Source organism: Serinus canaria, chromosome 1A, assembly GCF_022539315.1.
Source record: "Serinus canaria isolate serCan28SL12 chromosome 1A, serCan2020, whole genome shotgun sequence".
Classification (NCBI taxonomy): Eukaryota; Metazoa; Chordata; class Aves; order Passeriformes; family Fringillidae; genus Serinus; species Serinus canaria.
Genome location: NC_066314.1, coordinates 32,123,979 through 32,151,444, shown reverse-complemented (window position 1 = coordinate 32,151,444; position 27,466 = coordinate 32,123,979). Strand labels below are relative to the sequence as shown.

General features: G+C 37.8%; 1 protein-coding gene across 3 annotated transcripts; it reads right to left on the bottom strand.

Moving 5' to 3' along the window:
- On the bottom strand, positions 1–27,466 carry XPOT (exportin for tRNA). Of its 3 annotated transcripts, XM_050984688.1 has the most exons (26): positions 25,985–26,138; positions 23,501–23,607; positions 22,399–22,529; positions 20,507–20,589; positions 19,370–19,426; positions 17,837–17,906; positions 16,453–16,671; positions 15,690–15,874; positions 15,173–15,341; positions 13,758–13,994; positions 13,412–13,450; positions 10,876–10,938; positions 9,794–9,918; positions 8,781–8,925; positions 8,509–8,628; positions 8,232–8,326; positions 7,390–7,459; positions 6,867–7,105; positions 6,093–6,378; positions 4,689–4,878; positions 3,393–3,509; positions 3,192–3,307; positions 2,646–2,693; positions 1,669–1,740; positions 1,110–1,166; positions 1–580 (listed from the first exon to the last, which is right to left on the bottom strand). In XM_050984688.1, exons 3-26 carry the CDS (start codon positions 22,456–22,458, stop codon positions 554–556), a joined length of 2,889 nt encoding a protein of 962 aa, XP_050840645.1. In that variant the 5' UTR covers positions 22,459–22,529; positions 23,501–23,607; positions 25,985–26,138; the 3' UTR covers positions 1–553. The 3 variants fall into 3 exon arrangements, with proteins under 3 accessions (XP_050840645.1, XP_050840652.1, XP_018775225.1); XM_050984695.1 differs by lacking the exons at positions 23,501–23,607; positions 25,985–26,138 and adding an exon at positions 26,262–27,466; XM_018919680.3 differs by lacking the exon at positions 23,501–23,607 and having other exon boundaries at positions 25,985–26,145.

Below are 27,466 nucleotides of genomic sequence, written 5' to 3'. Positions count from 1 at the left end.
TACTTTTAAGTGAAATCATTTATTACACCAGTTTGCTTTATAGGAGGTATATATATATTTTATCATTAAGACAACTTCAATAAAATGACTATCTACAAGAAGGACTTTGATTGTTTTATTTTCATGTCACCATACATGAACAAATGAATTTTATGTCTTATTAAAACATTTTACTCCGTATCAAAAATGTACACATTTTAATAACCATTGCTATGGTCTGAAGGTATTTTTACATTTAATTCATTTAATTTAAAAAATAAGTGTCATTTCCTTGCTGTATGTGTTACAGTGTAAGCTTAACTCATCCTATACATAATAAAAGTTTGTGTATACAGATAATTTTTTATGTTGTCACATACCTTCATGTCTGAGACAAAGGTCGGGAATTTGCATTTCGTTTTTGCAGAAGGTTAACGTACATACTGATGTGAGCACAAAGCAACATTTCTTAAAAACAAGACCAGTTTGAATGGCACAAGAGTTAGCATTTTTATAAATTAACAACCAGAGTTCTGCATTATGGAAACAGGTACATGAGATTCCAGTACTTTCCTTAGGGCTTGGCTCGCTGGAAAAAAACCTGCAAAAAATTATTTTAAAAAAATTAAAACAAAGGAAATGTAAGACATGGAATGTTTGAGGTATAAGAGGATTTGTTTGACAGAGCTAATTTTTGTGTTTAACATATTGGTTAACACATTAAATTTAAGGGTGTGATTTTGCCAAGGGGTGCTTTGTTTATGCTCTTTGTCTAAGGGGTGCTATTTGTTTATGCTCACACCCTCAAAATGATCTGTTTTGACACTCGCTACAATTATAGCATCACATTTTTGCTTTTTCTGCTATTAAACAAAAGCCACAAGAATATCAAACTACTGAGATGGCAAGGTGCTAAGAATGAGTGACAATTTTAAAGATGCAGGTTTGTTTTTGTTTGTTCTGTCTTTCCAATTAACTGCTTTGCTCCTTTGAGATTCCCAATAGGAATCTACTGAAAACTACTAAATAATTCAGTATTTTGGTTTTACTTCAAGTCACTACTATGACTGAATGGTATGGTAAACTTCAAATGGAACTAAAAGCTATTGAAAGAAAAAAAATCTTTATACCTTTAAGTAGTTTTTAAAAACTTTAGCATCAGGCTGCTGAAGTGCTTGACAGAATTCCTGTAAGAGAAAACAAAGAAATTAAAGCCATTGGTATTAATTTGTATTTTCCCTAATGTACAACTGAAGAAAAGCATGTTATGGATAAAAATTTGTAAAAGGTTATGATAGTCCAAATGCACTCTAGGGTGAAAAACTATTTGTTTGGTGTTTTTTTGTTTTTTTTTTTTCAAATACAGGATATCTCATTCACTTTTAGCTGAGGAGACAGAAATAGGACTATCTACAAGGATATCTTCAAGGTAAAATTTGAATTAAAGTAGGAAGGTTGTTTAGACAGTTACATGCACTGGACTTGTTTTTTTGTTTTGGTTTTTTTTGTTCAAGATATCCTTGCAGTATCTTTATTCCTTGTGATAAATTAATCCTATTCTCATATGCAATAACTGAGTAAATTTTAAGGTGAGATGAAAGGAGGTTAACTTTGTAAATATCCATTTCTCCCCATTTAACACTTATGATTGTTAAAGAGTTTTCCAAATCCTCTTTTAGGAACTCCTACCTGGATTATCTCAGGAGCAACTTGCAAAGAAGGCAAATAGTCTTGCTGAAGATACTGAATGCACTCAGGACCCTAAAGAAAAGCAGTACACATTTTCTTCATGCATTTTTTTTACAGATGGAAAAATCATAGCCCTATTCTGTATGGTGGTCTACACCATTTCACAGAAAATGAATGCTTTTCAAATGCTTAAGTTATTCTTAGCTGTTAGCACATAAAAAGATTTCTCAATCTTGGCATTAAAGGTTCTACTGCAATTTGGTATCTTTTGTTACACAGAAGAAAAATGCACTAAAAATTGCACTGAAGAAATACAATAGAGCCAAACAGTTTGTTACATGTCAGCTGTAAGAGACAGTGAAATTAGAGTTACCTCCATAATTAACTATCTGACATTTGGAAGAAATATCTGGGTATTAGCATCTGCCTACTGCTTTACCATACTACTGCCATTGCAAAATTCAGTAGCCAAGAGAAGATGAACACAGTACTTCTCTTGTAACATTGACTATGTCATCTGCAATGAACTAAGCAATAATAAAATGCAATATCCAAACCTTTGAGTGAAACTAACATTTTGATTAACACTTGAGTTTTTGTTTTCTTTACCTATATTTATCAGATATGTTTCAGTACAGGAGAGATTACTGCACAAACTGGCAGAATACAAACATAATCCAACAGATCTACCAAGGGAAAGTGAATCAGCTTAACTAATTCACATAAGTTACCCTGGAACTAGAACAGCAACAAAGTGAGCAGACTTTTCTCCTTCATCAAGAGTCAGTATTTTGCATTATTTTATCAAGAGGTACAACAACTGGATCCTGTATCCATGCACAGCACTACGATCATCCTGTTATTTTATATAACAGTACAGTAGGAATTCATCCTAGTAAGTATCTAACTTTTGGAAATTGATAAAACTACTAGAAAGAAACCTATTATTATTCCCTATGAAGTATGATGAAGCTTACCCTTTTGAGATGAATTGTTTTTAACGTCACTGCACATTCTGATAAAGCCTGAAATGAAATACAGAGCATTAGACTGTTGCATTGGTCTACTGGTTCACTATTCAAAGCTGAAGAACCTAATGAGACCCAAAACAAGGGCTAGTTCATGCCATTATCCCTTCATTTTCCCCTCACACAATGCCAAGTCTTGACATTCCAGGTTTTGCTCCACTCATCAGAAAACCTTCTGCACAGCTGAATCCAAAATGAACTAGAGAACAGACCACTCTGTGTATTTACTTTCACTGAGCATTAGTTAATAGGTAATGCAGATCAATGTTAAATACTTAGATCTCCAATTGATTTTGAGCCTAGGTATACTACAGGATACACTACCAGAACATCCAATAATTAATCATACAGATACCTCAATGTAAAAAAATCCAGCAAAACCTAAGGGACTTTATTTCTGAGATGACAATCTTTAGTACCCCATGGCAATTGTAGGTTTGTTAGCTTCAGTCTGCCTCATAGGAATAAACGCAAAAAAAAATCCATAATACACACCAGTACTGTCTGGGCATCTGCTAAGTCAAACGTTTGCTTCAAAGGTGCTAAGAAACATGCAGGAACAATGTGCTTGTAGACAAAGTCTGCAAAACCTACTGGTCCATCTTTACCTCCTAAAAATAAAAAAAAAAATTCCATTTTGATTACTTCTTCATGGGTAGTAGCAGACAGAAAGGAATTCTGGAAAGACATTCTTACCCCAGAGCTCCACCAGTTTAGAAAGAATAATAAAACAAGTCTTCTGTGCAATAGGATCTGGGTAATCCACCGCTCCTTGAATGACAGTGAACAACACACGTTCCACATTCTCTGCACCTTAAACACATTAAAATGAACTTGTCACTTCCAACTGCAGCCTAAAACGTTTTGGTACTCATACACGTTTTTATATAAATACTGACCTGGAAGATATGCTTCAACTTCAAAATAGCTCTTTTTTGCACAAATCTCAAATATTTTTGGGAAGTTTCCCCTACGATGCAAGACAACTCTTATTTAGGTTAATTTTTTTTTTTTTTTACGTTTGGAGATTTAAATTGTCTTCTGGTCATTAACACACACAAAGGTGAGGGCAGTACTTTGTTTACAAATAAAAATTTTGTCCTCTCTACCTAACTTGGAAGTGTTAATTAAAACTCAGCAGCACTGTAGTAGTTGGCTTATCTTGCAGCATATGATGAGGTATTTTTCAAGCATTCAAAATTTCTGTGCTGCATCTATGCTTATTTGTGTGATCTCTTTAAAAATTTCTTGGCCCTTCACAACTACTAAGTGCCTCTTTCAAGAAAGCTCTCACTACTTTTTCCTGTCCCAGCAGTATTATCAGCATTTTAGGACAGGGGAAAGGAATTCTGAGCTTCACTTACCAGATGAGACACTTTAAACTTTCTGAAGTCCCTATCCACTTTGATGGAATTTAAATAGAAAGAATCACTTAAAATATCAAGCAACTAGATGTCTGACTTCAAATTCCCACCGTGAAAAATAATTAATTTGCACCAGGCCAGTAAAGGTGAGGAAAATCTGGTAACTACATATATACTAAGTCACATGATGCCTTCCACCATAGACAACAAGATCAGGCAACACTAATAAAAGTTTACAGGATTTACTGATGTGTCCTTCCAAAAATATACAGAATGAATAGTGGCATCTGTGAGAGGTCTTGCCCAGCAGTCTGAACACTGCTATATATTGGTATGTAGTGTAGGATCTCCAATTCACCAGAGAAGTACAATGATACACGAAGACAGGAGACACTGTTTTTGTCTTAACAGGCAGACTGATCACATTAAGCTGAAAAGATCAATAGGAAGAATATGCCTATTATAGCTTGATTTCACAACCCCAAATTCCTGTACAACAGGTAATATTAATCCACTCTATTGTAAGATAGTTAATAGTACTTGCCAGGAACTGGGCTAATAACTTTCTTAAATAAAATGTAGGTGAGAATAACCATAGTACTATCCTTTGAGAAACTTGATTCCTTACCTTGATTAGCTATGACTTCACTCATTCCACTGCCAGTTACTGTCTGGAGAAAAGCAAAGTAACTCCTCCGTAGCATTTGTTTTTCTAGAGCAGCAGACTGGTCATTTTCTTCTGCTGGAAGGAGCAACACCTCAAAAATAGCATGAAGTAGTGGCATAAACATCTGTTGCAGAAAAGGCGAAACCTGTGTCTGTGAGGATCAGAAGAGGGTGTCAGCTCAAAAAGAGAAATTGAACATTACGATGTTAAAACGAAAGTCTTGTTAGAATTCTCAGCTTGGATCCACTTTTAATGCTAGTAATTTCATATAATTACTTACAACACAGCAAGTTGCGTCAGGGTCACCATGAACATTACTGCCCCTTGACTTACACACCACCTGTTTTAAGCCTTCTGCACAAAAATAACTAGTGCTTCTAGCCTCATTTGGTGTAGAAAAAGGTTTTTCAGGATTTTTCATTCTTCTGTTTAGACAATTTCAAATATCCTGAAATACCTTCTCTAAGACGTTAAAACTGGCAACAGGCCAGCTTCTGTAGAACTTTTCTTTAAGGATTACTAAATTTTTCCTACTGACATTACAGAATAAACTTGTCACAACACTTTTAGCATAAAATATATGTAAGGGCACTAAATTAATTATGAATTGAAAAACTGAAGGCATCTGCTATTCAGTCACATCAAAATTGCACAAAGAAACAACTCCTATGTTAATTTGTTAATGCTTAGGCAAGATTTTACCTTTTATCTTCTCTCTGCTATGCCTTTAAAGTATTCAAGGTGAGACTGGAGAAGCTAGGATCTTTATTTTACCATGTTACAATAAGAATAGTACTGTATCATACAGACTTAAAACATTACACCTCACATGGTATTTATCCCACCTTGCTCCTGTGACTTCTTTCTTTTACCTTCCTCATCTTTCACAGGGTATTTTTAATTATCCTTTATCCCAGATATAAGTCTATATTCCTCCTTATACACATATTTGATATTTCTGTATCTCTATCTTCTGGAAATCTCATTATAAAATATGAGAATTCATTTCAAAGCTTGTGTATTTGTAAACTGATTTGCAACATTTGCTTAAAATTTCAGTGGAGAGTATGAAGTTAATTGTGTCAATAAGAAAAATTTGTGATGCAAGTAATATTTTAAAATATCAAATAAAAAAAATTAACACAATATAAACATTTAAGACTAATCAAAGAAAAGAATCAGTCATTTAATCACTGTGAGTCCAGCAACATATGACTGTGATCAAAAACAATGTTTCCCAATAGCAGCCTTCAAAATACACTTACTAATTTTTAGGGAGGGTTCTGACACAACTGGTTTTCTGGAACTAGAAATGAAGATCTCTCAGCAACACTTTAACCCTGAAAAGCTTATGCACTATTATACCTTAAACTTAGCTGTTATTTGGTTTATAAGAGGAATGAATTCTTGAAGATCTTTTGCTTCACAATCTTTAAGCATGTGTTCAGAGGCAGAGGGAATGAACGGAAGAACTTCTTCCTCTAGGCAAATAATCATACGGTGAAGGAAAGTGCGGACACCACTTCTCAGAACTTCTTTTTGTAATGGACAACTGAGAGCTGGCAGAAACGTTTGTAAGCAGTCCAAATAAACCTCTGAGCATCCACACTGCTTTACAGTTTGCTTATTGCTGAAAGCCTTGCTGGTCCGGCTGCAAAAGCACACATCAAGTTTTACATAAGCTCACATTCCAGTACAATGAAGAAGCAGTAACACTGAGAACAAATGCTTTCCAACCCAGGCACTAAACAACAATACTGCATTTCATGAACTGGGAACCAGACAGTGGAAGCAATGAACAGAATAATTTCATATGAAGTAGCATCACTTTGGCAGTTTCTGAGAATTAAATTCTAACAATTTACCAATGACATATGATTAGATTAGCTCCATACAATTCTTTGAGCAAAGAAATAGATGCTGATTCATTATGCACTTGCTCAATATTCTCTGTATATACATCCAAAGCAGACTCTTCTAAGGGGACTTAACTTATTTTCTCAGCTATCACAAATTCCTCAACAACTGATGACTTTTTAGGTCAATAAATAGAAATCTCAGTCCCTCCTCCCAGTAAACCCTTTTTTATTTCCCTTTTACTCAAACCGGAAACATACCGAGTTATCGTGCTATACCTACCTAGCAAACCCAACAGCATGATTGAGGCAGTCAGCCAGTGCCATCTGTCTGTCCTCATCTTGTGCCATCATCAGTTTTTCTAACAATACTTTGAACTTCTCCATCAGTGGAGTCAACAAATTCCTCATCAGAACCTGTTTTCTTTCTGCAGAGTATTCACTGTTAACTATTAACACTCCAGCTGTTTCATAAATGAAAAGTTGATCATCACTGCTTAACAGCGCCTGGTAGCCATTTTCCTACAATGGAAGATAACAGGCATAATTCACTAAGTGTCCCCTATCAAGGCTGTCTTCTCAAAGTTTATAGCCTTCTGTATATACATCCAAGTCCCAGAAACCCACATAAGCAAGATTATTACAATTAGGTACAAAAGTAAAGTGTGCAAGTGATCTCACACAAAAAAGCAGGAAAATTATTTGTGCTTAAATGTCTGCATGCTAAGCTTGCAATTCAGCAAGTACTAAGGCACACTGATAAGTGCAAGCCTCACTCATTAAAAAAACCTACTGCAAATACTCACAGGAGGAGAAAGTTCCATCAAGTCTTGTATTCTGTTCAGAACATCTTCAATGAAGGGATTCATTTGCTTACTGAAGTAAAACACAAGTACATAACACTACTTAGAAGCACATACATTTTCACAGGTTTTAAGATACTTTATGTAAGCTGTGAAGTTAAATGCAAAACTGCCTTCTCTATATAGGAATCCCCTTTAAATATCAAAGCACTGCTGCAGAAAAATCTAGCTTATGGGTATGATGCCAGTGGTAGGCCAAATAAATACATGGCATAGTGGGAAATAACCATTTCTTTCTTTCCCTCATTTTTAAAAAATCTGCATCATTAAAGTGAAGTATTTTGAACAGTTGGAAAAATGAAAGCATACTGAAATTTGAGCCATCTCTGAGCTTCTTCTGCCTCTAAATGAAATGCATGCCTGTGAAATAAGACCAAAAGGACAGGACTCATTTACTGAGTAAACTTCATCTGTATAAATTCCAAAAGAATTCAAATTTTAGTTAGGGACAGGGAATAGTTACTCTTGAAAGTCTCTAGATCCACTCACACTCAGCTCTGCTTACTGAGAAAAAGTAGAAAAGGCATTTATCTTGTTGATCAGCTTTAACGTCTGATCAAAATAAACCAGGCATAGGTATTCCACTTCTTTGTGCTGTGACAAATATTTCCACTACTACCTTAGTATTACACAGTAGAACAATGCTGCTAGAGCACTGCTTTGGTATTTTATTTCATTGCAGTCCATCTGAAACCTGTGTTCAGGCTGTTCCAGTGACAACTGGGACATACAGAAGTGTTGCATGCAGTAAATTCAGTGCCATTTGGATACATTTATTTACTCACTTAAGAGACTTGACAAATCTGGAAAAGAGGTAAGCTGTTCGACTCCGTACTTTGGGACTTGTATGACGAAGACCACGGTGATCTAAAAATGCCATCTGCAATCAATAAAGCATCTCAGTCTTAAGAGTGTCTAACCAAAGCAGGGGGAAAATCTAATCATTCAACAAGTTAAGAAACCCAGCTTCCTTAGGAACCTTCAGAGAATAGGAAAATTTCTGAAGTCTAAAGAACTTAACTAGTTTCACCTAGTTAAAAATGTAAATGAGATGAAACTTACTAGTACAGTTGGAATGTGCTGAGGTTCAACAGCAAAGAATTTTTCATATCTAACCACCGTTTCAAAAAATTCCAGGGTCACTGATGTGTGTTGATAGGCACTAACACCAGAAGTCACCAGCTACAAATAAAAGCATTAGCAAGTTAGTATTTTAGCTGTTTAGAAAACCTAACTACAGCATAAGTGACATGCTGGTAATTGCACAGAGCCATTTGAACTGAAACATTCTAGGCTTTAGTGGCACTTCTTAAAAGCTCTCAAGACATGCTTACCGTTCTCATCATGTCTTGTAAAGCTGTAGCTTTAGTAACATCACCAGAGAAATGAGCACCATGAGATACAGGAAGAGCCTCAGCCAACATATACAGCAGCCTTATTGCCACTTCTACTTCCATAAACCTTGTAGTCTGCCAGTTTCTAGAGAAAGAATATGAAGATCCCGTTAGTCTTTAGTACTTTATAAAACACTCACAATTATACCATGTTAATATTTTCTTTTGAGCCTTCTTCAGATGCACAGCATAAAAAGAACAGATTTAAACCAAGTAAAACACTGGAAGGCTTGGGCAGTTATGCAAGATGCTTCTGAGAGACTTTATCCTCAAAAATACCACCTTCTCATCAGATTATCACCAACTTTCTTTTGCCAGTTTCCACTTGAAAGCTACAGATTTCCATTGTGCTTATTTAGATGCAAACACACCTACTATGGACACAAGGACAAGCCATTCAGCTTCACATAAGAACAGACTCAGTTAAGGTACAAGGTAGCCACAAACAATAATGGATTTCTATTTGTATACACAAAACTCTCCTCCCTAGCCAGGGAACTAGTAATGTTTCTTTACTTGTGTCCAGTTTCCAGGATTAGATCTACTTTTTTTTTTTTTTAAATACTTAGATTCCCCCATAATCCAACTTTGTTTTACTGATAGAAGTAATACATAGTATTTACACCTCAAGGACACTCTTATGAGATGTGGCAAAGTGAACACCTCTCCAAACAGCTCGTGATGTGTAGGTAAGTGACAAATATCAAGAAACACCTCTAGGAAAGAAAAACTGCCATTTAAGGTTACAAAAAGAAAGCTTTTTCTTTCTAAGGAGCTGAGTAACAGATGATACAAAGCCATATTTATCATTAAGTTGTAATGAGCTCATTCTGTCAACTGACTTCACCTTGCTGCATCACACATTTCACTACAGACTGATAGTTTACAAAAGGAAAATAAAAACCAAACCCCAAAAAGGCAGCATACAAATCAAGTTATAAACTCCAACTTACTGAAGTGTAGTGTTAAAAACTCTGCGGACAGATGCCAACAGTAATTCTGGTGAAACCTGAGCAAGTCTGTCCAGCAACAGTTTCAACTGTTTTCTGTACTCCACAAACATTGCTTCATCTTCACCCTACCAAAAAAAATTCACGTCAGTAAAGTCCTTATTTTCATGTTTAAATTAATCCACAATTATTTTAGACAAATACCTAAAGCAAAAACATGTACATACAAAACGAGTATAGCACACTCAGAGAATTCAGTAATGCTCATCCAGTGCTCTTGTAACATAACAGCAGGCTCCTTTTATGGCTGGATATAGTATGTTGAGATCCACTGCCCTGAGTCCAGGAACATACTAAAAAGGCTTTACAAAATGAAAACTAGCCAAAAGTACAAGAAAGAAAATGCTCTTGGCAAAGCCTCATTGACCCAATTCTTAAAAATTAACTCACTCCTCAAAGACATTCTTTCTTAGCATCTAGCTTAGTTTTAAAATTGGACTGACAACATTTATGATGGACTGGATACAGTTTAATTTAACCCTTTTAAGACTATTGCTCCCTTAACAGCCTGGGACGAAGTCTGTCTCACATACTGTTGGCTGATAGAGATATTAAGCATGGAAGAAAAATGAAATCAAAGATCTTACCCCACCCTTAGCTCATTTTTGCAGAGTTTTGACTATCTCCAGTAGCTCAAGCAGCACTTTTTTTTTTTAGAGTTTCATTACACAGTATTTCTCATGTATTTTTGCAAGACAGAAGTGACATGCAGAAACATGCAAATTTGCACTAAACCTCAACAGCTATGTTTAGTTATCAGCACAGCTGTATTTGCCTTGGAATAGCTCTGTACAAACACAGCCACAAACACTGCAAACTCAGTTGGCTTGGATACACCTTTACTATGTTGTTCTGACCTATGCAGACATGCCCAAAATATTTCCACACAGGAAAAAACCTCAGCCTATGGACCCTTGCTTCCTACATTTAAATCTTCAGTCTATAAAAAAATATGTATTTTAAGTGAGCAAGTTTTACTACATATAATTAAGTTGCATGTGTCTATTATCCCTACAACACAATACCTCATTTTCAAAATTATATTCTTCATCATATGTCAACTTCTTCATAACAGCTAACATGATTGCCTAGGATAAAAACAGAACAATAAGCATAGAAGCAAACAAGTTATAAGAAACAATCATGAAAAATACTACAGTACAGAAAACACTGAAGCTAGTGTTATGTGTTTACAAATATTTTTAGTCCCTTTTAAACTATTATTTTCAGAGGTTTAGCAGAAGTTAACACTCCAAATCAAAACAGATGGATTATATCCAAACAATACACAGATGCTATTCCAGACAGACAGCATAGACCTTTTGGAGCTTTCAGTCTCTGATAGTATTATCTAGCTTTACTTCTGCTTGTGATTTGTACTGTTCAGTTCACATGGAAAACAATCAAGATGACTGAACTAGGCAGAGGAAACTAAACAGGTTGTCCAAGATACTATTTTAAAGGGATAAGTCAGCTTAGCTATAACATCAACTTCTCTAATAGCGTGTGTTAACATCCATCTGTATTCAATATTGTTTTGCCATCTTTAATACTGCTGATTCAACACTGCTTCAAGAAACAGTATACTATACTGTAGTACCTGTAACTACTATCCATTGCATGTGGTAAATACTTCTGATTTGAGTCTTTTAGTCTAATCATTATCATCAACATCAATAAAATCAATCATTTATAGATTTGGTTTGCCATCCTTAATCCTACAGAACAAAGTTGCAAAAAGCTTCACCTACACAATCCTTTATACATAAACCATTGACTAACTCTGGGAGATAGACTGGATCCAGCTGCACCTAGACTTCTCTCTAGAGGAGTTTAGAAAGCAAGAGGGTCCCTGCTGCACCTTGTCTCTCAATGGGAAGGTCTCTCTACACTTTGTCCATAACTTGCAGCAGCAAGCTGTCAGACCAATTAGAGCAATGAAGTGCAATATAACCTTGGTAGGAACTGTTGGTACATCCTAAAGCAGCTATAAAGGCTTGACCTTAGCTCTACTTAAGTCTAAATGAAACAAAAGGAAACAAAAAACCTTTTGACAAATAAACCATGATTACTGTTTTTCATTTTAACTGCAAAACATGAAATTCATCAACACCAAAATGGACCAATGGGTTAAACATAAGTTACTGTGATGAAATTCTTGGCTGACTTGCAGAAATAGATACTTTGACACCAAGTGTCACCATGACCTGTGAGAAGTGTCTGCTTCTCTGTAAGAAGTGATATTTAGGAATTAAAATAACTGCTAAACATTAATGCAATACACTTAGAGCCAAAAATGTTTAGAAAGACCTGTCATTCTAAGAACTAAAAATGTGATCCTGCTGATGAGAAAAAACTTTAGAACTTCAGATGCACAAGAAACAAGCCCCCTTTTTTCCTGTTCAAATACTGAACAAGTTGAAAGTGTATACTTTAAAATGCAAAACCTTAAAGGAATTCTGCTAAGCACAAAATTTAAAGCTTAAGGCAAACAACAATAAGATTTAGACTACTGCCCATTACTTTCTTATTATGAGGTGGATCAAAGAAAAAAATTTTTTACAATTGTTTCTCTGTTTAACACAAATCCTCAAGAAGTGTTCAGTAAAATTAAGAAATATTTGCAACATGAAAATCTCCAGTATGAAAGCAACTTAAACCAACATATTTCAGGGCAGTAACATATTCTAGCTTTTAGTGTCTTAAGTATACTGCAGTAGTAACTTATTTGATCTAGCTGTAACAACAAAAGACAGTCACAAAAATAAAGATTCAGTGTTATTATTAAAGTTCTCTTTTTGTGTTACCTAATCCAAATTAAACAGACATTAGACAAAAGGAAACCAAGATACTCTACACCACAGTTATCCAAATTCAACTTGTCATGTTAGAACAGGTACAGAATTCAGTTTTCTTTGTAAAGGAAAAGGAATCAAACCTGTTAGCTGTATGAACTTACGAAATAACTGCACCAATCTAACCAGTTCAGCATCCAAATCAGTACATCTACATTGGTGCAGACAGGACTGAAAAATCCATATAAGTTCACTCCTTCCAAAACTGGACATGAACTTCATATTTTATATATAAATTTAAGATTATCTACTTGAGCTTAATGTATATTTGATGTAATGTTTAACATATAACTGCTCATAATTACAATTGTTATCTCTCAATTGTTGCTTCTTTCTTAAGTTCAACTTGTATTATTAAGACTTATATTTATGAGTTATATTTAGGTCAATCCAATCCTAGGTAGATTTAAGAATATTCTTTGAACAGTATCCCCTGCAGAGGAGCTTGCCAAGCATATGCTCAAGGGTTGTTTGGGAAGACCAGCTCTGAAATAGCTTTCATCTTCATACACAATTCAATATAGGCTTACTATTTAAAGAAACAACTGTAGTTACTTAGCAAAAGATGGAACACACTGTCCTTACTTTTAATTACTGTCACATACACACTGAGGCATAAAAATGAAATATTATTTGTTTCAGCAAAATGAAATATTCTGATCTAATGTGTCCTTGAAGTATAGAATCTGTAGTAAAAAATACCTACCTCTACATTAGCTTTTTGTTGGTCTGAAAGTGCAGAAAGCTGGAAAATAAAATTCAAGTGTTATTTTTTGGTATTCTTACTCCTTCATTACTGTCTAAGAGAAAGACTTGCTTTTTTAACAGCCATATGATCTGCCTTTCCCCTTAACACAAGATTTAACTCAACTCCTTCAGATCTCTAAACAACACTACAGAAATAGCATGACCACAGGCATTAGAGAAATTGAATGCTAATTAGTAAAAAAACCTATTTTGCAAGTCAGTTTGCACAAAGTATGAGACATTCACACAAAAATCAAATGAAATCCTATCAGAATTGGTGTTAAATTGAAGCCAGATGTATTTACTTGTTTCAGGATGTGAAGGTAGTCGTAACAAAAGCCAATGATGTTAGAAGAGATGTCATCATCTTCATGAATTAGAAGTTGCAACATCAGGGCCACTTTTGCTTCAATAGCTTGTAGAGTGTCTTGAGCACTCTTCATATCACCATTTTTTATCAGTTTAGTCCAACTAGCTATTAATGCTTGCCCCATCCCATTGACCAGCTTAGAAAATCTGGCCAGAAAATCCACATCATCTTCCTGCAAGAAAAGACACCCCATTAAAAATACTAACACAGCTTATGTTTAAATAATACAAGACTACAGACTGTACTACTCATGTCTAGTATATAGAATTAAACCAACACTTGTCTCCTAGCTGGAAACTACCAATTGCCCACAATTGGTTCTTTTCCCCCTGGGAAGGGAGAGAGAAAAATGTTAAAGCAATGCCAGATTTGTCTGGCCTCCATTACACAACAGTAGCTTGCTTGATCTCTTCAGTTTTTTTTGTTTCTCTCTTTACAGCAATAAGGTTCAAAATAAAAGCAGCAGCACATGCATACCATAAATTCTAGGCTGTATAAGAGGAAAAATATTTCTATGGAAAAAGTTAAAAGAATTACCAGCAGCTCACTTCAGAAATACTGATAACAAGTACCTTTCAGTACTGCCTGTTACAGTGAGTTAATATTAAATATTTCTGGCATGCTTTGCAGAAATACATTGATCAGAATCGAGAAATACCCCTAAAGCAGCCACCTCAAGAAGACCTTTTGGACTCTGCCATAACTATGCAAAAGTGAAAGAAAAATAAGTCTGCTTATGAAAGACTGAGGCAAGACTTATATTAGTAGGAATATAAATTTGACAAAGGTTTCAAAAGTAAGAGGTAAAAGCCTTGCAATCTAAGGACTTCCTAAGGACTGGTTGTTCTTTCTCCATAGCAGGTAGTGAACAGCTGTTCCTTAAACAAGGCAACTGCCAGAAAATGTGTGTTTAGTTAGCAGGTATACTTTTCCAGCTTATAGATAAGCATTTCAAGCCTAATGTTTGATGGTGCACATGTGCAAAACAGCATACGCGTCCTTTGCGCCTACAACCTGTTACAGAATCATTCAGGAGGGAAGATTCAAGACAAGGAAACACAGAAGCTGAATTAACAGTAAGCACAACATGCTTTAGGAGAGGAAGAGGGGAGTTACATAATACCTTGCTTCTAGAATAAAACCCCGTGTGTTCAAATTAATAATGAACATTAATAACAAGCTCTTAAATTTAAGTATGAGAAAACTGTAAGAAGTACTCAGTTTTGATGCAGAAGCACAAGTACTTCCCTCTAACTTATGGACCGTTTTATAATTTTCTGTGCATCAACTTATTTAAGAGCTGTCAGAAACCTATGACTCATTCCTCTTGTTAAAAATCAATACACAAACCTGATCAATACTGAAGAGGCCAGCAGACTGCAATACTTGACATAAAGACTCAACCAGTTTTGTTTTATCAATTGGGTCCATTCCCTTATTTACAATTTCAAACAAACAATCACAGGCTTCTTCCCGGAGAACTTCCACAGACATGTGACCTAGCAGCATATTTATAAACCTTCAGAGAAAAAACAGTTCAGCTTTATATATATAAAGTAACATTGCATAGAAGCTTTATATTATTTGTGTGCATATTTACAATGATGTCTTTTTACAACCCTCTTTCTATTGTACTGACAAAACTCAACATTTTATGCATTTTAAAGAGAAAACAGCAAACTGAGTAGGGTTTAGTTTGGCCACTATATCAGCTTGGCTTGCAAAAACAATCACTCTCCTAAAATTCCCAAAACTCCAAAGATAGAATTAAAAGTCATCTTTGGAGAACTTTTATACATTTCATCCTATACAGTCAGCACACTGCCAAGGTGGTCTTTGCAAACCCTTTCCATCAAAGCCTTCTTACCTTTCATTGGCTATCAGGCTCAAATCTATCCAGGATACATAAGCTCCAACTACTTCAAGGCACTGGCATGTCAACTCTGAGTTATTATATTGATAATTTTGTAAGATTTGGTACCACGACTCCACCAAACTTGGAATGCACTGTTCCCTCATAGTATCTTTTAATAAGGTGTTCCTACGAGCCTCCTATCAATACAGAAAAAGGATAAAATCAGTCCTGTCACAGATTAGCATCTTGTCAAATTAGCAGCATTTTTGTGTCCAGACACCAGACATCATGCATCATAGCAAGATAAATCAGAAAGCTAAAGAGAATGTTTTTTTCCTTTCCAACAAATAAAACCAAAATATTCCAAGTTTCCCCTTTTGTTTATCCACAGTGCCCGAACACCGACAAAAAAGGCAGAAAAAGAAGAGCAGTTTTCTAAATCATTAAATGGACTTTAAGGGGTTAGGACCCCTTAAAACATGCACTAGAAAACATTAACATATTTTAAAATGACTCAGTCTAGCATTATGCTGACAAACTCAGTTGACTAATTTTTGTTTGCAAGCTTTCAAGCAAAAAAATTTAGCTGAAAATTATGAAATCATAAAAAGCATTAAACAACAAAGTTAAACATAATATTTTGAATTTATACCACCTAATATAACTAAGGCAGAGCTGCCACAGAAAAAAATGCCTATCTATAAACCTTCTGCTCTAATTAAAGTAAGAGAACTTAAAATTTTAAAACAAGTGTTAATGCAAAATAATAACTTGCCTCTGATGTATGAACAACATCCCGGTCCACCAGCTCAGCATCGACAGCCATCAGGATTCTGAGGTACATATCCACACCTCGTGGATTAAGGTCAACTACTGACAGAATGTCAAAAAAAAACTTGGGCCATTTTGTGAGATATTCAGTAACAAAAAGCAATGCAAAGACTTGTGCTGCTTTGTTGCGAATAAAAGTCTTCTCAGGCTGGGGGTTCAGCATCTGGTAGAAACAAGATATTTCATCTGTATATTCTCAATAAATTAGTGAGGAATCTTATAGGTTTGTTGCTCTCTCTGTAGTAGTTCATGTACAACCTCTCTTCCTGGCTGAGACCAACAAATAAACCCTTACATTTCCAAGGAATTTGATGAAAAAAATGGCTGAAGTTTCCTACAATAGGGAAAATGTTTTCTATGGGTGATACAGTCCTAAGCCTTTCATTCAGGAGCAAGACATTAGGTGTCTTCCAAAAATGCCTCCCATGCAAAAACGACCACAACTACTCAAAGACTAAAAGCTCATTTGCCAGTTTGGTGAAAGTTACAACCTGTGTTAGATGTTAGTGCTACAAATAGTAAGGGAAGTTCCTAAATCTAAGGGGGTGGGGGGAAAAATCCGCCACTACCAATCTCATCTCCTTTTCGTTTTAAACTCCATAAAAGAACAGTTTGCCACAAAGAAAAGAACCATTTAATCCACTTCATAATCATCTGTTCTTTTTAAAGTTGTATTACTTTCCATTTCCTACTGTTAAGTTTTCTACAGAGCAGCTATGTTTATCTTCAGTGCAGAAGTGGAATGACAGCTCTACAAGGGCAGGTACAGGCAAACCAGTGGATACTTCTGCTGACTGCAAACTCCTGGGTGGGGCTGATACTACAAGTTTGGTTACAGTAACTAATCCACAAGAAAGAATAGCTCATACTCTGCCATGGTACTAACATGGTTTATCACAGAGAAGCGATAAACATCTGCCAGCACTCTAAGCAGACAGGTGTTCACTCAGTAGGGTCTTAGAAAAATAACTAGCAGGCCTGCTTCTCCTCCAGAGACTCAGGAACATCAGGAATCTGTATTATGCCTCTCTAAAGGGGAACTTTTAATACACCTTATTTCATAAATAATTGATTAAACCACAATCATCTGATGCAAGAGTTATATATTTAATACTAAGCTCAGGCATGGACTTCTTTACTACAGTTGATTTAAAAAATTTCTCACAAACCTTTAACAATCAGATACCAAATATCTTCAGGAAGCCATCTTTATACTCAAACAACAGTTTAGTTGTTAAACTAAACTGTTTAAACATTCTGTCCACACTCAATGTCCTCTGTTAGTCTAAAAGCCTAACATGTAAGACTGCAGTGAAGAACATGCATACCTGTGCTTGCAGCCATGTTATGAGTGTTTCCCTAATTAGCTGCTGCTGGACTTCAGTAAGTTCAGAGTATCTGAAACAAAAAAAATACTGAGGTCAAAATACAACTGTGGTCCATGGCAAGCACCAACACTCAAAGCAAAAACTCTTTTATATGGTATGTAATCCTCCACATTAACGTAAATGATAAGTTTCTAGGACAGCAACCTACAAAGCTATTTGCATGTTAAAATTCTGACTCAAAGGCAAAGATAATAAAAAACATTTTACCCATAGTAATGGATCACATTTTGAGGCATTACTACCTCCTATACTGGAGTAGAAGCTTGAAATTTCGCACGAAGTCTGCTCTATCAGGGACAGGACTTATGATCCTGACAAAAATAAAAATTTCACCACAGGCCAAGGGGAGAAGGAAAGAACATCTGTATATGCCTAAACTTGTTCACTACATATTGAAGATTATCATTATTGAGTACAACAGGTCCCTCACTGATTTGACCTACACTGCATTTATGATATGCCTTATGTCAAAAAACCCAAGGAAGTAATTCTGCTTTATGTTGTACATATAGTCCTGGCAAACTGTGACATATATATCCAGCCCACCTCAAATACTAGCCATACCTCTGCTAGGACTAGTGAAGCTGCGAATACTCTATGGCAAAGAGAGTTAGCTATAGGCTTGTAGAGCCCTTAATAGAAATGACTGCTGAATGGGACTCTAGTGCTCCTGTCACAGCCAACTATTCATTAAAGAGAAGAAAAAAAACAGCCCACCGAAAATGTTTAAAGAAAATAAGCACCAGGAAACAAGAGAAAGCATACTACAGGAAGCAGGTGACAGGAATGAAACAAGCAGAGAAAAGTAGGCAGTGAGGTAAAATTGGGTAAATAAAAAAGTGTCTAACATTTGCATTCATACCAAACTGTAAAAATCAGTCACAGAATACATCTTATTCCTATCTAAATTCCTGACCTGTTCAGTGTATTACAAGCAGTCACAATGATATTAAGAGTCCATGACACTCAATTCCAGACCAAGGGAGCCCAAAGTGGGAAAAAATATATTTCTGTGCAATTACAATAATATTAATAAAAAGTATTTTTCCCTAGAATTATGGTTCTATGAAACCACCACTCAGTGAAAAGACTACTTTCTCAACATCTCTGCCACGGTTGTTGAATGAATAGGGCTTTGTCTGAAGTCCAGGACTCAATACAGAGCACAGCTTCAAAAATCAGTGAGAGTACAGAGTAAGTCCTGAATCTCCAGATAGGAATAGTGAAGTTTCAAGCAGTCCTTGCTAACTGGGTCTGTGTTGGGCAATATATGTCTTAGACTAGCTGAGAGTAGAGCATGCTGCTCAAAACCTCTCCAAGGAAAAGGTAAAGAAATACAAGACAGCTCTCTGCACCAGACTACAGACACCTCATCAACCACAACTAGGGAACAGATACTATTTTATTTGCAAGCAGAATAAAAAGGGAAAATTAAATGGATGCATATGGATGGTGTCAATTAAAATTACTCACTTGAACTTAACTTGATGTTCCAGAACTTGAAAGCAGAAGAACTTTATGTGATCATCACTAGAAAAGAAAATTCTGTTACTGGAAGCATTATGGTTCACATTTCTGTGAAGAAAAAAATTCCTCAAATATTACAATCAGATTGCCCCTTTGGCACCAGAAAAAACCAAACCTGCTGCTGCTGTTACTTCAAAGTAAAAATTACAAATAGTGGAGCAGTCAATCTGGTAGAAATGAGCAACTGTTAAACTAATATTTATGTTTGATACTAGTCCTTTTTTTCCTATAGCCACCTGTTTGTTATAGTTTGATTTCAGTATTGAACAAACAAAACTACAATACCTGCAGTATCCTGCCCTTACAAAAATCTGTCAGGCTTCAATAGTAAGTTTGAGGCCCACTACTACACTAAGTGCAAGTTGTACTCTGCATCTTAAAAATCAAAGGTAAACACGAACTGAAGTGTAGATTAAGCATAGACATTCCACATGCTCTGTTATCCACACTGTTTTTTCATCTTATTATCTAAAACTTGCAACAACCGCAATGTGTATTTCAAAGATTATAATTCCTAATCTTATGTGGTTTTAATTACTGCATATTCTGATGGAGTCAGTAGTTCTGATAAATCATTTACAAAAAAGCATTCACTATAAACTACTGCTATTATTCAGGAAATATGCACCACTCAATTTCCTTCCATACTGAACTATTCCATAAAACAGTGATAAACTAGTATTTTTGATGTAAATACACAACTATGTGCAAAAATAGTGGTGATTACACACACTTGGCATCTTGAAAACTGGGATGGCCTACTCCATAAAACTGGGGCAAGGAACTACTTATGAGATTACTGCATATAAAGCCTATAGTCTCACTGGGGGCATTTCTCACCACTTCTTTTCCCCAGAATTTCAAAACCCAGCAGTCTTTAGGCTCCTAAATTAACATGGAGTTTAATTGATACATTGCTCTTCCTTGAAAAGCATTATACAGAGGCCACAGATCAACTATGATACGAAAAACAGTACAATGACCATATTAACTTTCAGCAATTTAGTCTGCCTATTATGCTGCACAGTTAAATCAGACCCACACATATTACTAATGGCAATAAGAAATTATTAGTTACATTACCTGTATATACTCTGAGCTAATGCTTCTGCACAGACTTGCCAAGCATCCTGAGATATCTTCAGCTGCTCAAAGTAGGCTAGTGCCTGCAAAAATCAAGGTAAGTTTCACTTTAAAAAGAACAAAGCTCATAGCAATACATCTCATTCACACTTTCCCTTGTATTTAAACTGCTCTTCTTCAAAACACCAACACTATTTGGATACATTCCAGTGGCTCCCTAATCACCTTAACACCGAGCAGGCTTTTCAGCAAATGCTTGTATCATAGGTACCTATTTCCACTTCATACTCAATACAAAGATTTTTCTTACTTGAATATGGAAGTCATAGAATCAGAAGTGTTGGGGTTAGATGGAACCTCCAGAGACACAGTTAGACTAGGGCAGCTTGCTCAGGGCCTCTCCATTTAGGAGGAAGTTCACATCCAAGTTACAATTCCTTCCACACATTCTAAAGAAGTGGTAATTTAGATTTTTCACTGAAAACAATTCAACATTTTGTTGCACCACTTTGCTTGTATTCAACACCCCAAGCTCAAAAAACATTTAAATACTAACCACCTGGACAACTGTCTGTATAGAAATCTTTTACAGAAATCCAGAAAACCTCTACCAAATTTTAAATAATCACGTTACTTATCAGGACTCCTAAACAGCTTCTGACAACAGGTAATTTGACTTAATTGCTTTAAGGCTTGGTGTGCCCTGTAATACAGAACAGTAAAGCAAGTTTTGAAGCCGAAATTAGATTAACAACATTATTTCAATTCTATGAATGCATGTATTTCAAGGAAGAAGTCTGACTTGGATGTTTTTAGGGGCTGCTTTTTGCATTAGTTCATAAAGGCTTCCATTAACCAAAGTCATCTCCCAAAGTAATTATTCAGAACTAAGTCCTAAAAAAAGAATTCACCTCCTGTAGTTAGTACTAGTGATTTTCTTATACTTAATGTATTATTTTACTAGAAATGGTTTGATACTTCCTTTATGTTACATCTTACATGACTGTGGAAAAGGTAGGTCCCGTTCTGCTACGAAATATTTCAAAACTTGGTAGACTGCATAGTTAAGAGGTCAAATCTAGAAGCTTCCAATTTTAGTGATATTTATTGACAGATCACTAAAGATTAGCTATATCCAACCTTTTAAAAAGGACAAATAGCCAGAATCAACATATTTAACAGGCTACTTAGCAAATCAAACCAAATTTGTAACTGTTTTAAACATTACAGGATTAGTTTTACGAATACAAAACCACAGTATTAACATCCTCACTCCTGGAAGATTTTACTAGAAGTTATCTTGTAGACAGTTAAATCAACATGGTAATCAGTTAGCAGAGATAATTACTCAATAAACAGCTTTATAAATAATAATGTCTTTTCATAGGATCATCTCTTATGCAGCAAATGTTACCCACATACCATGATTACTTTCTTAACCTACTTTACAATAACACAAGCTTCACTACAATTAAACCCACACATTTCATTAAAAGACACTAAACCTATTAAGATTATAGTTAAAAACATCTAAGAATCAACAGGCTCATTTCAAGCAAATTGCTTTCTGTGACTGATTTTCATTCTATGACAATCTATGTAAGGAGTTGAGCAACAAGTACAAAGAACTGCAAAAACTTAAACAGAGTCCAGAAAAATAAATTCTCTACATGTTAACTGCAATCGAACTGAAATGTAACAGAGTTGATAATACATACCTCTCAGCGCTCATGTTTGCAACGTGACTTTGGTTTGTACTTGCCACCACAAATCCTACACATTTGGCTCACAAAACAAACTCAACAAACCCCCACCGCCCATGAAAACATTCGATTTTTTGCACTGCAATACCATCTCTAGTTATAAAAGAGAAGAGGAAATTAATTACATACTCGTTGTCTGAAGTCTGCATCAGCATTTGGGTTGAGCCCTAAAAGGGCTTGTTCATCCATGTCTACTGCTATATTCGTTGTTTCCTGTTCCTAACTTTGCCCACTGCTTCTAGAGGGCAAAATACGACCATCTGCAAATAGAGAAAGAGAAAATTTATTTGCTCAGCAGAACAAGAAAAACTAAAACCAGCACAGCAACAATGACACAAGGTGGCCCACAAACCTCAAAAAATGCACTCCAACTAAACATGAATGCTACAGTAAAATACGGTAATTCTAAGTCCTTTAATCAACTTTTCACAGTACTGTATTTCGTACTGAATAAGGAAACTTTAAAGTCTCCATATATTTCAGTTCTCTTGAAAACAGAACTTTGTTAACAGAAGGATGGCCTTATGTATAGTATTCAGCTAAAAGGCTTAAATTCAAATTTCAAGCATGCAGAAGTTTCAGCAAGATATGACATAAGCAGAAATCTACTCCTTAAATGAAAGGTAGCTGTTTTTTTTCCCTACCACAAACCTAAGTACAAAAAAATCCAAAAAAGAATCTCTACTCAACTCCAATATAGATAAGATGCTTCATATACCCACTTAAGAAGTATTTCCCGTGGTAGGGGCAAAGTCATTAGGAGGTCTTTCTTCTAAAGCAAGCACATACAAGTGTCTTAGAGATTAACCACAAAATACACCACACTAAGTTGTTAACAAAAGTTTTCTGTTCCTAACAATAGGTGCTGATTTACTAGCAATGATTTTTACTTAGAAAATTCAATGTAAAATTAACAAGTGAACTAGACAAATGTTCTAAGATGCCTTGGCGCTATAGGCTGTTCTGTAATGCTCTAGTAAAACACAAAGAATCAGAGAATTTTAAAAAATTAAAACTTCTCTGTCAAATACTAGGATGCTGTTAAATAATAAGAGGGGACAAAAATCCATCTATCCTTCAGTTCTCTGCCCCACCTCCCCCTCATGATAACAAAGTTAATTAGGCCTAAAATCAGGCCTTGTTATGTAAGTATGTAGGAGGTAGGGGAAAGAAAGAGACAAGAGGAAGAGATGAAATACAAAGGAGCTGTGGTTTGAAGCTGCCTACATACCCATAGGTAGAACTTCTAATTTCTTAGTATTGTGTCTCGTGCACGCTCTACTGTTCACCCTCCCCCACGGGAAGAAAGGGCACAGTGACAAGCAACAGCAAACAGAACTGAAAAGGAGAGCCCAAAATTTAATGTGATAATAGACTTTTACAGAAAAGTCAAGACAGAATATACTATGCCAAAGTCAAGACAGAATACACTATGCATAATGAAAATCAATTTAATAAAGAAAATTGAGTTCATACAAAAAAATTTGCAGGTTTTGGCAGTACAGAAACCAGAAAGTCTGGAACAAAGTGATGACTCCTGGCAAACGAAGCCTCACAGACTGCCTTAGTCACAGTGATCCCCCTCAGGGGCAGAATCTTTAGGGATTAAACTGCTGTGCTGAGTCTTCTCCCTCTGCGGCCCCAGCCCCTAGTCTGTTTTCCCCATAATCAACATCCAGAAGAGCGAGACTAAAGAAAGGTAAAATGCTGTAGGGAAAAATGAATTTTTTTTTTAATTCATCCTTTGATTAGGGTATGGTCCAGAGTTATACAACTATTTAATACACAGCGGCAATTTTTTTTTTGCATATTTACCTGCTGGTATAAGTACATTTTTATCTTTTGGGCAGATGATTTATACCTGGGTGACAAATTTTGCTAATAAAAATAACGTGACTCAAACATGTATTCCCTTCCCTTGGCAATGCCAATCTGTCCTACTAATTTTCTAAATGCCTCATGAGCGTATTTAAAATTTCAACTTCTATCATATAGCCTTTTCTGTTTCATCTTGACAAGCCAACTCTAAAAGACAATTAATGAGATAAAACATTTGAATGAGCCTCTTGAGAAAATTAATAAAATAGATTTTCTTGCCTCATGGTTTCACTTAAGCAGGTAGCTTTTCTGCCACGTATCTACTTAACCAGCCAGTTACACTTCAAAAGCAAAACTGAATAGTGTTTTTTATAGTACTAATAATTCACAAAATGCACTTGTCTATAACATCAAATATGTTATTAAAGCAAGTTTTATTTATAAAAAGCAATAGATGACGTTAATAGTTAATATGCAGCTCTGCAGAAAGTATTGTCTTACTTACTTAGAGATTATTCTTTGTTAACCAGTACACCATGTCAGGCAGCAAACTTATCTTACAGTAATTAGAAGGCTGCAGTTCCTTACCAGCAAAGTCATATACGTATGTTGCATCAAAATAATTTACTCCTTTTCCCCTACTAAATACTTAAAAGCACATTTGACAGTAAAGACTGTTTCCATAGTGTAAAGGAGCCAGAAAAAAAAATTCAGCCCACTTCAACTGGGCAAGACTACCCAATGAACAATACAGACGAGGCCAAAGTGTGTAACTTGGATCCATATATATCCCAACAATGAAAGCATTCAAAGCATTTTAACTACAGATGCTAACCACGGGAACAATCAGCAATTATAAAAAGCTTCATGTTCAGCAGTCATTTTAAGTATTTACAAGATGCGGTAACACAGGGGGAGCCAGTGGTGTGCCTCATTTGAATTTCCTCAAGTTTTCTCTCTAATAAAACAGACATTAAAATTCATTTTTACAATCTTTTTTGCGGTTTTGCTTGCTGCAAACCTTGGGCATATTTACAGCCTCTTTGGGCTCTAGACCCTTTACATTGACCTAACAGGCGGTTAAAGCCAACAACTGTGTAACTTCGACAACTTTTCAACTGGATTAGAAAAGTTTTTCCTTCTGGAATTGACATCAGGTCTTAATTTCAGGCACAATTTTACCGGCAGGAATTCCGGTAAGGAGCAAGGCCTCCTTGCCCCCTCCCCAGACTCGGTCAGAGCCCGGTCTCCTGTGGCTGGGAAGAGCCAGCAGGGCTCCGCAGCGCAGCCGGCCCGGGCACTCGGGAATGCACAGCCCGCCGCGTTCAGCCCCGCGGCACAGCCATCGGCCTGTCCTTAAACCTGCCCGGCGCCGTCCCGGGCCGCTGGGAGTGACCCGGCCCCACCACTCGCACTGGGGAACCGCCGCTGCGACCGCGCCGCGACCAGCGGAATACAGAAGTGCGCGGAGGTCGCTCCCTCCCCGCACGCCGCCGTCCTACGATTTCTTCCTTCCTTTCCCCACCAGAACCATAGCGGACGGACAGCCACCAAGGCGGCAGCTCCCGCGAGCAGAACCGCGCTACAGACTACATCGTGTATTAGCAGAAAAAAACACGGATATTTTTCGTGGCACCCGCAGGGCGGGACCGGCGGGGCCCGGTCGGCTGCAGCCCCCGCTGTTCCCCAGCAGCTGGGCCAGGCGGACGTGGTGGTGCCTCCCCCCCTTTCCCGGAGCCTCTCGGCTGCTGGAGAGGCGGCCCCGGGCTGAGGAAACCGGCCGGGGGACTCGCGGGAGCCCGCAGGCGCCGCCAGCTCAGCCCACACTGCCCCTTCCCCCCCGGGCTGAGTCACCCGCTCCGCGTGTCGCGTCCTGCCCGCGCCCCCCCGCCGGTACCTTCGCGGTCAATGCTCCATTGCCGCCGGCTCCCGCCCACCCCCACAGCTCCGCAGCCGCCACGAGCACAGGGAGCGGAGCGGGCCGGGCCGGGCCGCGCCGCCACGGCTGGCAGCGGGAGGAGGAGGAGGAGAAGACTAAGCAGGACCGCCCCTCTCCGCCAAGCCGGCCGGTCGCGAAGCACGCCGGGATGTGCGCCAGCCGCGGGGCAGCCTGGGAGTCGTAGTCCCACCCCCCCGCCTCAGTACCGCTGGCGCCGCTGTAAAACCAACCGCACCGGCGGAATAAACTAGGCCTGTCCCGGCCCGCCCCCGAACTGCCTCCAGTGTCTGGAAATCGTGCTGTGTCAGCGGCGGCGGGGCCAGGCTGACAGTGCGACTTCCTCAGTAGCGGCCGGAGCGACCTGCTTGGGGACGCGCACAGGGCAGGGCCCGGGCTGGCGTGCCCTTGTCCGTGAGGAGGAATCCAGCTGCTGTTGATAGCCACTGCGATGGTTGTCTCTCATAATTAAGAGATGAGCATTATGTGTATGTTAAGAGAAGTTTTATAGATGTATAGTTATATTATTTCAGTACGTTCTCGCCACAGTCCTCTGCCCTTTCCCCTTTCCTTTGGTGTTGCTAGTCAGCGCATTTAGGGGAGGGCAGGCTTGTTACTAGGAGGCGCGGCATGGCAACACCGGATCTCCAATCAAGGTGTAAGAAAGTGATCTTCACCAATGGACGGCAGAGAAAGAGTTGACTGTCAAGGCTTTGGAGGGGGCCAAGGATATAAAAAAACAGAGTATCCATTTTGTAGCCAAGCACGTGGCCGTTTGGGGAGGTACACTGGATGCGGCAATTTTCCCTTATTCAGTCTCTTGTATTCTGCTAAGGTTTAATAAACCTTTTTAATTTTAAAAGTGAGCGTTGTTTCTCACACAGCTGTGTCTGCACATGTGGCACTAGGCTCCTGCGCGGCAGCGCCGTGTTCGGGGCTTTGTGTCACCACATGCCCGCTTGGCCGCTCGGCCAGACTCAAAACCGACCCAAACGTGAGCAACTGCGTTACAAACCCGTCCGCGCTGCTGTTACAGTATCTTCCGAGGCAAAACCCACTCCTGTCCCGTGGCTATGGCAGGGTGGCTCTCAAAAGGCGTTGAGGCGCCCAGAGCTCGAGAAAAACTTGTTCTGCCAGCAGAGCCAATGCCGGCTCACAGTGCACAGGGGAACGAACGAACGCCCGGCGGGACCAGCCGCAAGACGCATCCCGTGGAACTGAGTGCGTGGGGGCGATCTTCGGGGGCAACCTCACGGTAGCCAGTGACCTCGCTATCCCAGGGGAGGACGAGTGAGAAAGGTTCCCCCGATACCCCTACGCTCCCGGCTACCGCCCCGAGGGGATTTCGGTGCCTCCGCCTGGAGCTTCCCTGCCAAGTCCTTCAGGCTAACGCCAGCAGGGCGGGCTGGAGACGGAATCACGCACAGCCAGGTCTATCTTCTA

What these genes read in the sequence shown, in the direction of transcription:
- XPOT (XM_050984695.1), bottom strand. Translation starts at nt 22,458, where the DNA reads ATGGATGAACAAGCCCTTTTAGGGCTCAACCCAAATGCTGATGCAGAC. An exon ending in GCCTCTTCAGTATTGATCAG is followed by an intron (nt 13,995 to 15,172) that starts GTTTGTGTATTG and finishes CTTTTCTTGCAG; the next exon opens with GAAGATGATGTGGATTTTCT. An exon ending in AAACAATTCATCTCAAAAGG is followed by an intron (nt 1,741 to 2,645) that starts GTAAGCTTCATC and finishes GCTTTTCTTTAG; the next exon opens with GGTCCTGAGTGCATTCAGTA.